This window comes from Idiotropiscis lumnitzeri, chromosome 3 (assembly GCF_059441095.1).
Source record: "Idiotropiscis lumnitzeri isolate Australia: NSW breed Sydney's pygmy pipehorse chromosome 3, RoL_Ilum_1.0, whole genome shotgun sequence".
In the NCBI taxonomy this organism is placed as follows: Eukaryota; Metazoa; Chordata; class Actinopteri; order Syngnathiformes; family Syngnathidae; genus Idiotropiscis; species Idiotropiscis lumnitzeri.
In genome coordinates, this window is record NC_142393.1 from 1558623 (window position 1) to 1571928 (window position 13306).

Below are 13306 nucleotides of genomic sequence, written 5' to 3' on the forward strand. Positions count from 1 at the left end.
TGAATCTACGGGTCGATAAGTAGACTAGTCAAAGTTTAAAGTTGACTAGTCAACATTCAAAGTTTAAAGTTGACCAATCAGCAGTTTTGGCATCTTGGGAAGGGCTGTAGTGCTTGAGTTTGCTTGTCTCTGACTTGACTCGGACGCTTTGGCATTTGACTCAAACTCGGCCGTTGGAGGGTACATTTTACTCTGAAAAGACTACATTTGGTCCCAGAGAGTAGAATTTGAGAGTAAAATATGATATATAAATATAAGGTTTTTAGAGTCAAATTTCTTCAAAATGTAAGTCAAATTTGCTGTGTACGAGTGAGTGAAAAAAAAGAGTTTATATAGAGAAATTAGGAAAACCTCTGATTGGTCGGACTGGACGTATGTTACGGAACCCGTGTCATGGAACCGGTTCTATCTGACGAAACGTCCCTAATGATGTAACAATGATCTCAATTGTTTGGCTCTGATCTGTGTTACTCGTTTTTCCCAAATATTTACACTTGGACTTTATATCAAAGACAAACGAGAGACAGCCCAAGTCCTGTCTCACATCTTCTCTCAACTGAAAGCCTCGCCGTGTTCAGTCCCGACTCTGGACACCAACAGAAGTCCATCCCTTGAGGTTTTCAGAGCCCGAGAAGGTTCTTATAGCGCTGGCTAAGATGTCCGAGATGTACTTTGCTGCTCAACCATGAAGAGACAAGCACACAAGCGTAGCTGTTTGCAAGTCGGTTCTGTCAGCGACAGGAAGACCAGTGCTGAAACTTGAGCACTGGGCTCGTAGGATCCCAGTTCGACACAGTCGTCATGCGACGACGCGGGTAGGAACGTACCAAATAATCCACTGGATGTGGAATTAGCCTTTTGGTTAGCTTGGTGTCGTTCGCTTTGGCTAGTCCAATTAAAACACAAGATAAAACCCGCTGAAAAACATGCACAAGGCTGCCGCTCATCACAACAACTACAGTCGGCGTACTGGTGCGTGTATTTTCAAATGTGTATTCGCTGAAAAAATATCTGCGACATCATCAACTAATATTTTTAACACGACAAAGTGGCCTTCTAAAATTGTGTCGCCGGTCGAAGCCGATTTGACACTCTGTCGGATGTGGCGACGACAGCGGATACGGTGCTTCGTGGACCTGAGAGGCCAGCTCAGGTTGGGTGGAAGAAAAGAGGCCAAGTGCTGCGTCGTCATCTTGCAAACGCCGACATCCTCGTCTCACACGCGCACATTTAGGACACTCTTCAAATTTAAAGTGAAGGTCAACTGGGAGTGGCAAACGGCTTGAACACTGCTTGTTTTTTTTAAATAATTGTTGTGTGAGTTGAGATCACTGCCCAATAGAACACTCAATTTTTTTTTTGCTTGCATAAAAGCAAGAGCGTATGAAGCCAGCTTTCTTTACAGGAGTAATTTCATTCAAATGGGATTCATTCTAGTTTAGTTTAGTCTGATTGTACAGCAGTCAACTTTTTTTTAAATTTTGTAAAAACATCTAAATTATAAGAGTCAAAAGTTGAGAAATCAAGAAAAAGGCTCAGAAAAAAGGAAGAATACAGGTGGAACGTTAGACGACTAGTTAGCACGATAGCCTCGCAGTGCAGAGGTCGTGGGTTTCATTCCGGCTCGGGCCTTCGTGTGTGTTTTTATGTTCCCCCCCGTGCCTGTGTGGGTTTTCTCTGGGTACTCCGGTTTCCTCCCACATTCCAAAAACATGCATGGCAGGTAGACTGAACACTTTAAATTGCCCCTAGGTATGATTGTGAGCGCGGATGGTCGTTCATCTTTGTGTGTCCTGTGATTGGCTGGCAACCAGTTCAGGGTGTTAGCCCCGCCTACTACCCGAAGACAGCTGGGATTGGCTACAGCACGCCCGCGACCCTCATTTGGAGAAGCGGCTCAGATAATGGATGGATTCAGTAGGGGCTTCAATAAAAAAAATTATTTTAATTCTTTTTAGGTCTGCTCCTATACACATTCTTCTACTTCTAGGGCAGTCAGAAAGTGGTTTCGAAACATTGCACCATTTCGTTTTCATTTTTACGTTTTTTTTAAGTTTTTCATCTTCTTAATCCGAATCCCCGAGTGGTCATTCTACAGCATCTCAGTTCGGTCTTGGATGTGCAAAGAAACCCAAAGGGATGAAGTGTGGCTGCCCGCATAGCAAATGTCTGGCTCATTACGCCGTTATAATTACTGTGTCACTTTGACGTCAACACGGGGGAGCGCTGCGCTTCACAAAATGGGGAAGAAGTGCTGATCTGCTCAAAGAGCATATTTTCTCTCTCATGTGTCACTTTGAGTTGACCTCCCGCAGCTCGTTGAGTGCAGTGCAATGCGGGGGTGGGGGAGGGGAGGGACAGGAGACGGAATGAAATGATCATTATCTGTAAAGACAGGTCAAAAGCGAGGAAGGTTTTATGAAGACAGATTAGGCAGACAAATACAAAGAGTCATCTGAGGCGAGATGAAACATCCACACACGGTGACTCAAGCTCACACTCCTCCGTAAAAGAAGACACAAAAGCCGACAACATTTCTTGCTTGTCAAATGCTCATCATGCACCAAAAAGTTTCGTGTCAAAATATTATTAGCGATCGATTGTGATTTTTTTTTTTTTTGTAAAAAGAGGCTTCAAACCACTCTCAAGTTGATGTCTAAATTATCATAAAACAAAGAGAATTACACGGCGTGTACTTAAAAACAATTACACAACTAGCTTGATGCTATCACACAATGCAACACGCCATAGCGGCGCAAAGGAATAATATCAAGAGTTGTGCTGTTCTAACCCTTTAAGCAAACATAAGCAGACACATTTAGACGCACAAAATTCATACACACACGCATTTGCTCATATGCAAAAAAAAAAACAACAATTAATATCAATGCAGTTTGTAGTAAAGCCTCAGTTTTCTCTTAAATTTAGTTTCCCGTGAGATCAAATTCGCGCTTTGTTCTCTCGCATTGTTGCACGCATTTTTTTCATGATTCCGGCTGAGGTCAGGTGCATCCCTTACCTTAATATTAGCCTATTAGTGGAGGAATCCTCATTCCTCATGGATGCTCGCTTGCAAGACAAGTTCAGTCAAGGAAACAAAATCGCACCTTGGAGTCCTGTCCCTTCCTGCCTGCGTCCTGAACGGCACACCATCTTGTTTACAGTTAGCCCTTAAACAAACTAGTCCTGACACCTCCCCAACACATTTCATTGAATCACTTGGACGATTAGTCAGGAAACTCTTCATTTCATGACCCGTGCTTGCTCTGTTGCACACGTCAGAGGCAGTTGTAATAATGCACAAATGTACAATTCTTTTTGTTATCACTTTATGTTTCATAAATATACTCAATTATAGAGTGCTATTTTTCTGATTAAATTGCATTACAAAAAAAATCTTTGAATGAATTGGTGGCATTTGCATTCATTACAGGACAGATAATTGACTTTAATGTTTATTTTAAGTCGTAGAAAAAAGTCAACTGGCATCTCACGTTATTTTTGTTACAAAAATAGTGACGCCATTATGGCAGTCTTGGCACGCACTCATGAGTATTTAATTTGTCTCCCGCTGTATAAAAAAGTGAGGCAGCCGCAATGCACCATGGGAGTGGGGAATGCTCGTGTGTATACAGTCGGGAATGTTGTGAATAGTTTTATTGAGTGCCGCTTATTTTGTGTTATGTTATGGTCTCGGAGTGAGTTTGCCAGCCATCTGCTGCTTCATTCTTGTAAGAATGTGCAACCCTTCAGTCCAAAGGGAGCGAAAAAGGAGCCACCAACGACTTTACATCCACTGACATTCTCATCATCACGATTGTCATATTTAAAGATTGCCGCCTTGGGCTCGGCCTTCCTTCACAATGCTATTTGAGGCCAAATTTACTCTCAAGCGCAAAATAAATGGGACGGGTGGAGTTATAGTGAAGGGTAGAATCTTCAAGGTCGTTCAAAACCAACAGCAGGAGCCGACTCGTAACACACGCGTAGCTGCTGGTGTAAATACAAGCCTTCACTCTCTACACAAACCACACACACGCATTTTTGTTTTGGTTTTATTCTCATCTTACTCCTGTTTGTTCATGTTCTATCATCACTTGCCAGAATTGTAGCAGACAACCAAATATGATGATTGAATGCCTGCCTCAGCCTTGCAAAGGTCGTTGCAATGACATTGCCCTTTTCAGCCCGGATGAAAGGCAGAAATGTCAAATCGCTCAGCAGCCACATCTTATCGCGTACAGTCAATGAAACCACATCGCAATGGAAAGCATATACAGGAAGAATGACGGCAGGAACATGCACATCTTGTCTGAGAGCTTCCCAGAGGGGACTTGAGGTGAGCTTTTTGGCGAAGATTCTCCAGACCATGAAAAGCACACCGATTCGGCGAGACTCGGCCGTGCGAGCGGCAAAGCGCAAGCGACAGTCGGCACAACGTTGCGCTTGGTGTTTTGCTTCTGCTTCTTCACCAGCCGTCATTCCCTAGCGGCCCAGGTAAAATGAATGTACTTTTTGACGTCGGTATTCGTCAATGGCCATGAATGAGTTTCAGTTTGTCACTGTTGCAGCTGCACACACATCAAACTGCTAAGCACTCACTTGAACAAAAAAAAAAAGTGTCAACTGTGGCAAAATGACAAAGAAGGCAAACTAGTGAAAAGTCAAGCCCACGAGAACTTGTCGGCATGAGTCGCGATAATCATTAGAGACGCCTGCTTGGAAAACATGTCGGCCCAGAGAGCAGAAGGGCAGAGCCCGAATCAGTCCAGGCATGCGTTAACACAAAGTGGCGTCTCCGGCAGTGCACATAGCGACGCAATTAACGCACGCACACTCCCTGGCGCAACCGTACACGCGTAAATATGCTTGCAGACGTTGCTAGTTAAACGCACAAACATGTCCTTCCTTGACTGCTCATGTGGACTTGCGAGTGGCGAGCTCCCCTGCATCCTTCCTCGGTGTCAATGCACACGGCAGCTATGTGGAGCACGCGCCATCGTGCTGGCAGACATGGCCACTATGAGACCAGAATACCAAATAAGAAAGTGCAGGCTGAGTCACAACACAGCAAGAATGCATAATTAAGTCGAAGCTGCGCTGTGCAGCAAACACGCGACTCAATCTTTTCACGTGGCCAAATGTACACAAATGCAACACGTCGTTGGAATGAATCGAGGACATCAATCAACACTTTCAAACGCATCGCAACATATTCGAGCAGTTCCCCCAAATCATGCCAATACCCCCCCACCCCCCCAGTAGCTGCGACCATCGGAGCTTCGTGATTGGATGCTTCTTTGTGATGCTATGACATCATTGCCACATCATTGCTTTGCCGTTCTCTCGTTGACTGTCATATCGAAAAAGTCCCCACTTCAGACCTTCAAAGCGTTTGGAATAAGATAAAGGCAGAAAAGAAAAGATGGTCAAGTTGATCTCTTTTTTGAGTTGGGGGGGTTGGTGTAGAATAACAACAGTGTCAATTATTTTTCAGCATATAAATATGGCTTTCATAAATTACCGATTGCTCTAAAGCCATCGTCAACCTCTCCGACAGGACATGTGAGTAAACATCCCATAATCATACAGTTCAGCACGAAACAATTTGACCTTCTCTGTCATCACTCACACCTGCCGTATTAATGGCACGCGATTATGATAATTACAAGCCCTCAGGGTTTATCCCGCCGGTTTGTGTTGACAGATGTGGGATGAACGCCACGCGCTTTCCACAGCACTACTAATGAAGAGCCGCAAGCTGTGCAAAGGAATTAGTGAGCCGACAAATGATTGACTTTCCAAGCGCCACAAAAAAATAAATAAAAAAAAGACTCATCATGATGTGCAAACTCACCCAAAATCATGCTTGTGTGCTGCCGGCTGAGGCTCGTCCAACGGCCCCGTCTGGAGGACAAATAGCTCCAAAGTCCTCCGTCTGAGTTCCCCCTTCGCACTCCAGCGGGAGGCAAGTCAGAGATTCTGATGTGAGGACAGAGAACTGCTGCTGCACATGCTGCCTGCTATGCCTGCACTCTCCAGGTGAAAAGCTAAGGTGTGTATGGGGGGGGGGGGTAGAGCGAGACAGAGGGTGCGTGTGTGTGTGTGTGTGTGGAGGGGAGGGGGGGCAGGGGTCCAGTGTTCCAGCAGCTGTGTGCTCAGGTAAGCTTGAGGACACTATGGAGGGCTTTGCTTGCGAAAGGGGGGGCAAAGGAGGAGAGTCAGGAGGAGGCGTAGACTGAAAGTGAGGTAACCAATCAGAGGGGGCGTAGGGCTAGGATGGGGGGGAAGGAAATCTACTGAGCAAAGATCCTCTTCTTCTTGTTTTTCTTCTTCTCCACAGTAGCCAGGCGGGATTGCAGAAATCTCCAAGAAACAGATGACAAACAACTTTTTCCCAACTGTCATTTCATTTCGATGTTTCAGCTGGGAGAAAAGCTCCAATGCACGCACGCGCACACTCTCTGTGGGAAACACACGCTTGCTTCTCCAGCTATTGAGCTCTGCCTTTCTTTTTTTGGGCTTGGGTATAAGCTAGAGGCACCTTGCATGCCTTCACTCTGATTGGTGGACGCCGCCACCAATGGGAGCCGCCGCACACACTTGTCATCATGCAGAGTGGAAGTCATGAAGGAGAGAAGGAGCTTGACTGAGAACGCTGTCTCCACCCACCACAGTTTCTCACATCTATCACGCACACACACGTGGCACATCACCTGCCTGCAGGCACTTCGATTGTCACATCTGTTTACTGCAAATGTTGTCCACTGGCCCTCTCCTCTCCGTGTCCTTTCACTTGGTGTGTCTGTGCACTTGCCAAAGGATTAAACTTTTCTCTATTTAAATCGTTGCCGCCACCGTTTCTCTTAACCTACTCAGGCGAGGTTACCTATCCAGGCAAGGTGGGGTGGGCGGGCACGCAAAAAAAAAAAAGAAAGGATGAAATAGAAGGCGACACCGCAGAGGAAGAAGTAAGAAGGAGGGGAGAGGGGGGCAGAGATAAGACTAAATAGGAGGCGACGGAGGAATGAAGAGATGTGGTGTGACAGAACGAGACGAGCCAAAGCGCGGGCAAAAGTCACGGCAGAAAATGAAACGTTGTGCAACACGACGCAGGCTCGGACTAATTGGTGACGCGGAGGAGCCGCTCAGCACTGTCCTTCTTCGCACCAACAACTATCTTCACTTTCGCAATGAAGAGGAAGTCGCAGGCTAAAGCTTCTGAAAAGCACACTGGCGCAATGTGAAGCGCTTAAGCGAAGGTGTCAAAAAATTAATCCCCCCCCGCCCCCACCCCGAGACGCAAAAGACACAAACGCGTGAGCCGGCGGCTATCCCAAACGCTGCCTGATGTTCACAGCGCCTCCTCGAGTCTCGCGCGCTCCCTCGCTGGCTTTTTCGATCTCATCGTGCTCGAAGGTGGAGGCGATGAGTCACGGGCTGCCGGAGTGAATGCCAACAACAACTCCGCCGACGCCGTTGTGTGCAAACGGTGACAAAGAACACGCTCGCAAAATCCACAAGTGAACACACACAAAAAAAAAATTGTACTTTATAGGTAAGCCATTTGATTTCTGCAATCCGATCAGAACGGAAAGGTCATGTTTACGACAAAAAGGTCAGGATCGAACTAAATGCACAACAAAAAACTCCAAACAAGTACATCAATGAAAGTATGTGAAATCCAGAATGACTCATTCTGTACATAGAAAAAAACATTTAACTTGACAAGGCTGTTTGGTTTTTTTTTTTTGAGGGGGGGGGCTTGATAAAAAAAAACTATCTTTAAACATTATTGTTAAAAATTCTTCCAACACTTCCAAAAAAGTGTTGAGCAAACTAATTCTAAGTTTTATGTTAGGCATAGTTGTTGGCTGCTTCTGAAAGTAACGAATAAAGCAACTTGTAATCTAACATAGTTACCAACATAATGCAGACACAAACAAAGAAATATTTTCACAATTTCTATAAGTAAATTAGTAAACTACAGTAATCATTTGCAGAAGGTAAAGAATATATTCCAGTGAATTTTGTTATAGCATCTGTCTACGTGTGTTGCTGCACCATCTGTGTTCGCATATCACTCGCATCAGTGTTACAACCACAACCACGTTGATGGAGTTTTTTTTTCTAGTCGCCCGATGATGTTTTTCATCGCATTTAGCAAAGTGAACTTGAAGCTTCTGTACATGCTTGTTTTCATTTAAAGCGACCCTGTGGAATTCTCTTTCATTTTAGTTGAACAGTAATTAAAGGCGGGAGTGGTAAGAAACAGCTTGAAAAGGTTCAAAGAGAACACTAATTGTTCACTGCCACATCTGGCACACTGCTGCTTGCAAAAAAAAAAATGCATCTGGAAAAACTGGAGGAAAAGAAAAAGTCGGGTCACTCGTATTTCAAGGTAACATATTGTATTGGGAAAAGTTACCAAAGTAAAAGTTCTTGTGATATACCGTGCAGCAATAATAATTTTGGTTACACTTGCAAGTAAGAAACTTTGAAATTGTAGTAACACGGGAGTTCAGTAAAGTACAGCGCCAAGCCAATAATTTGATACTGACACAACTCTGGACTGAGCCCAAAAAACGGAGGAAAAAAGAAATTGATTGTCTTAAGTAGCTGTGCATACTCTGCAGCTGAATTCATGCGGGATGTCGAAAGCATTTGCTCATTCCCCACTGATAAAAATTCCCATTTGAAGATGGGAACAAGCAAAAGCGTTGGAAGTGATCGATACGGTCATGTGTGAAGGTCGCTCTGCGGGCTTGTGTGTCAGCACAAAAGTTGCGATCGGGTTTCCTCATTAGTTGTGTTGCTATCAATAATTCAGAGACGCTCCTTGTCTGCGTTCAATGGCCCGAGTGCTAATGTGCTGTCGGGCCAACGGGGGCCCGGGCTCCAGTGCCACTTTAATGGACGTCATGATGAGAAGGTGAAACAGGAGCACGAAGATCGGGTGTCACCCGCGGACAAGAGCGAAGAGGCGAGAAGCGGCGGTGGGCTGCCGGCCTCCGGGGAGAGGACAGATGGTATCGGCGGACAGGTATCGCGCCGCGCAAGGTGAGGCAATTAGGCCTGTTTATTTGCAAATTCGTCTGGCAATGATGTCTCCCGTCACCTCCAGGGAACACGCAAACAACATTTTCCATGAATAATAAATTGGCACGTTCCGACCTTTGCGGTTTTCAGGGATTGATGTCACAATAGTGTCATAATGACGACAAATGACTTTTGAAAGGACGTCAGAAGAATTGGAATGGAATCATTTGCTCATGCTGCGCACTGCCATCTCCGAAGCAATCACCATGACGACAATGACCTGCAGTTACATCCCTTTTTCCAAACTATCCCATTTTTTCCCAAACTAACGAATGTAATTCATCATCTCAACAATCATATCCAAAGATCTCCGGGAGAAAATTTGCTTTCTGTATGCAAACAAGGGGACAAATCATATCAACACTCTTCCTAACCTTCAAAGACAATTCCTCTTTTTTTTAAATGACCTCTTGACCTTTTAATATTAATTGCAACTCCCAAGTTTTCAGCATGAAATAACTAGAGAACTTCAAAGTGACGTGATGTAATAATTTATTTTTGTGTAGGGATCATTTTCGTGTGTCTGTGTTAAACCGTTTTTTGGGGGGCTCAAAGGAAACAAGCAAACAGGGCCAGAAACTCGCTGAATGGACTCAATGCCCTGGTGGTGATGATGAACTAAGCTTTGGTGCCCTCTAGCGGTGGAATAATGTCATTATTTCTGTCCCTGTCTCTTTGAACTTTGTGAAAAAAAATCCTGAAAGAAAGAAACGATCTAATGTGATGTTTAAGATGGAGATTTGAAGTAGGATGCTGGTTCCCTGACAGTCAGAAGTCAACAAAAGAAACTTTGTCGCCACCAACAGGCGGAACTGATCAGACATGAAATGTTCAGTCGGAGGAATGGCCAGCAAGCTATTAATCCAGAAAACCCCAAATTTCCTCCATCGATCTAAAGTCTCATCCATCCTCCGCATTCTTCTCTGAAGGGGAGACGCTCGCAAAATCTCCACCTACTACAAATTATTAAAGTGTCTACACGTCAAATGCGTTGTCAAGAAGCAACTTGTGCTCCAGTCTGTATCAAGAGCCTGCGGCAGATAACGGAATGCGCGTTGCTCGCTCCTCTTCATGTGTGGTTTGATGTTGAGGCCGTGTGCGCACCGAGGTCATATTTCATGATTTTGGATGTCTCCTAACACTGTGCTGCTGAATTTAGAGCCTGCCTACGAGGGTCAAAGGTGATAGGGGGCCGAGCTAGGAGCGGCAAGCAGCAATACTTGCACTTCCCCTCGTTATCTGTGAGTATGGCCTGCGTGTGCGTGTAACCTTTTTCTGTTTAAAACCCCGCCTCCCTACTGTACACGTCTGACTGCTGATAAAAAAAAGATGTCAGCCGTTACAGGAGAACTATCGTGCGTGTGTGTGTGTGTGTGTGTGCGTGTGTGTGTGTGTGTGGACAGTGCATAAAAGAAAGGTTAATTGTTTGTTTTTTACTTCATGTGATGTTGAAAAAAATAAAAATAATTCGGCCACAATGCATCATATATATATATATATATATATATATATATATATATATATATATATATTAAAAAATGTATCTTGATCTAGCTGATTTTGTTTCATGCTTCCACTTGATTAAACAAAATTCAATCAATTAAATTAAATTTTAATTATTTTAATTAAATTGTCCTTGTCATTTCTATTAAACTGAAGTGTAGCTGTCGTCAACGCACATATATTTCTTTCTTTTATTTCATAGTTTCAATGTGGTTGAAAAGTTCAATAAATAAAGACATTAATTTATGTTCAAATATAAAGCAAGTTCGAAGTTTCAGGTAAAAACCATCGAAAAGGACGCACGCAATGAATGTACATAATGGCCACTAGAGGCGCTGTAAGAGAAGAGGAGGCAGTTTAGCCCGGAAGACAAGTTAGGTTTTTATTACGATTTGGGGAGGCCGTTATTCCTTTCAAGAGAATTTGGCCAATGAGATAAATAATGTGCTATTTTCTTTTGTTAATGTTTTATGTGACCCATCCTCATTTTATGTGCTAAATGACTTTTCATATTGCCCTTTTCTTAGTTCTGAAGGCATTGTTTTTTGTTTTTTTAAACATGTAAAGACATGTAGACAACATTAAAACCGAAGAACGAAGTTGTACCTTGATTCATCTGAAAGGAGTAACAAGTAGAGCAAATAAACAAAGTCGGTCACTTTTTTTCCCCCCATGACTTTATGCAGCATATAATAAAGAAAGTTAGCCTTGTTGTTCTTATCATTTCCTCCCCGACGTGTGACCACACAGACATACACTTTGGAATTCAAGATTTGAAGAATGGATGTGTCCGATGTGTACTCTCGTGGGTCTGCCCCGAGAAGAAGAATGTTGAAGTTGACTGTCACACCTTAACACCTTCATGACATTTTTATGCCCACATTGGAGAACAGATGATCTTTCTTTTGCGAGCTCATTCGGATCACATGCTTGTCCCAAATTCTATTTTGTCTATTCTACTCATGGCAACAAGTGGCAAGCCCGTATGATGAGACTAAAAAAAAAAATCAAGGCATTCCTCACCATGGTGATGTGACACACTGACGTCATGGTTCTTACATAGTTCCCTCCACAAACAGTACGTAATGTCTGCACATGCACACGCATATTTCATATCAAAGTTCTCTTTTTTTTTTGCTCGCACCACTCGAGAACATATTTCCGCATTCATACTTTTTTTGTTCGGTGGTGTTCTGTGAGATTTTTGACTTCATGTCCTTACCTTTGTCTTAACAATATGACTCAGGAAACGCAGAAGTGTCCTGACGTCACAATCCAAAAGAATTCACACACATAGCTTTGCAAGTCAAGGCAGTTAGAAATGTGTGCAGTTATTACTTGAGCACAAAATATCACCACACGAACTTTTCGCCATTCATTCACTGAAGCTAATTTATCCCTTGGCCTGCATTCAAGGCAAAACAAAAACAAAAACATGTGACACTGCATGGCAAAATCATGCAACATCAATTACAATTCAGATTTGTACACTCGCAGGGAAACTATTTCCTTTCCTACCTGCAGCCCACATTGATTGCCCCTCCGCTGCACTTCCTGAGTCAGTCAAATCTCCCGCACTGTGGAGTCACACCGAGATGCACCTAACTCCTCCGAGGGAAGTGTTTCTTGCATGAAATGAGTCAACGCGCGTACTACGGAGACCTTGTTGTTATTCTTTTGGAAATCTTTGAAGGCCGGCGCAAGGGGAGGACATCCTGACACCTACGGGGTGGTGGCAATCTAAAGGATGTGATGATGGTGGTGGTGGTGGTGGAGGATGGGCAGATAGAGACCACAAACATTGGCGCTATCACCTTCCCCTCCCTCACTTTGTTTGCAGCACTGCGTGAAAAACAAATCTACAGGGCAGGCTATTGCAAGTGTAAGATGAAGAAGAAGGGAGCAGGCTGACGGAGACTGCAGCAGGGAGGGGGTGATGGGGGGGGGGGTGGTCACTGGCCAGGAGGAGAGAAAGTGTCATATGTGAAGGAAGTCATGAGGAGGAACATCGAATTTGGATGACGGGCTGTGCAGCACATTTTTTCGGCATTAAGAGGCCAGTGGGTGATGTCACACTTATGGGACACACAAAAAAAACAAAACACGGCATGCTACAAATTAAAAATAAGGAACACCTTTCAATCCATTGGCTTTATACTCTATTAAACTTTTAAATATAGTCATTCTGAACACTTTCAATGCAAAAAGTCAATGAATGCATGACTCAGCATTTGTGGTCATGCTTGACAACGATACGGATTTCTGAACTTGTTCCGTGCACGCTGACTTTTCTACTCTTTCAATTTCCGATAGGGGGCGCTGTGACCCTTTGCGTTCACTTCACTGTGTTTGATTTGAGTTCCCCTTATCTTTGACCGCTTTGAAATCTGAAAAAAAAAATAAGAAAAGCACAAACTATGATACTTTACTACTTGTGAAGGTTAACTGAAGACTCGAAAGGTGGGATCAGTTGTTTATGTGCCCTGTGATTGACAGGTGACACTCCAGAGTCACTCTATCATATGAATTGAAAATTATTTAATGTTGTCCTTACAAAAGTGCACAAAATTAGAGCCCGATGCTGTCAAAGCATCAAATACTTTTCATTAAAAATGTCAAACCTGTGGATCACAAAAAAGGGTATGAAGTCAGAGTGTGAATGAAATGACTCGATTGAACTTGATCCTGACCACGCCCACTCAAT

At 43.8% G+C, this 13306-nt stretch overlaps 1 protein-coding gene across 1 annotated transcript in view; it reads right to left on the reverse strand.

The window, feature by feature from the left end:
* znf385a (zinc finger protein 385A) overlaps positions 1-6526 on the reverse strand; it is a 61651-nt gene extending 55125 nt beyond the window's left edge. The window contains exon 1 of the mRNA XM_088291474.1: positions 5858-6526. Coding sequence (XP_088147600.1) covers positions 5858-5867 — 10 coding nt within the window. The 5' untranslated portion in view covers positions 5868-6526. The remainder of the gene's footprint in view (positions 1-5857) is intronic.
* Between the last annotated feature and the right edge of the window lie 6780 nt (positions 6527-13306).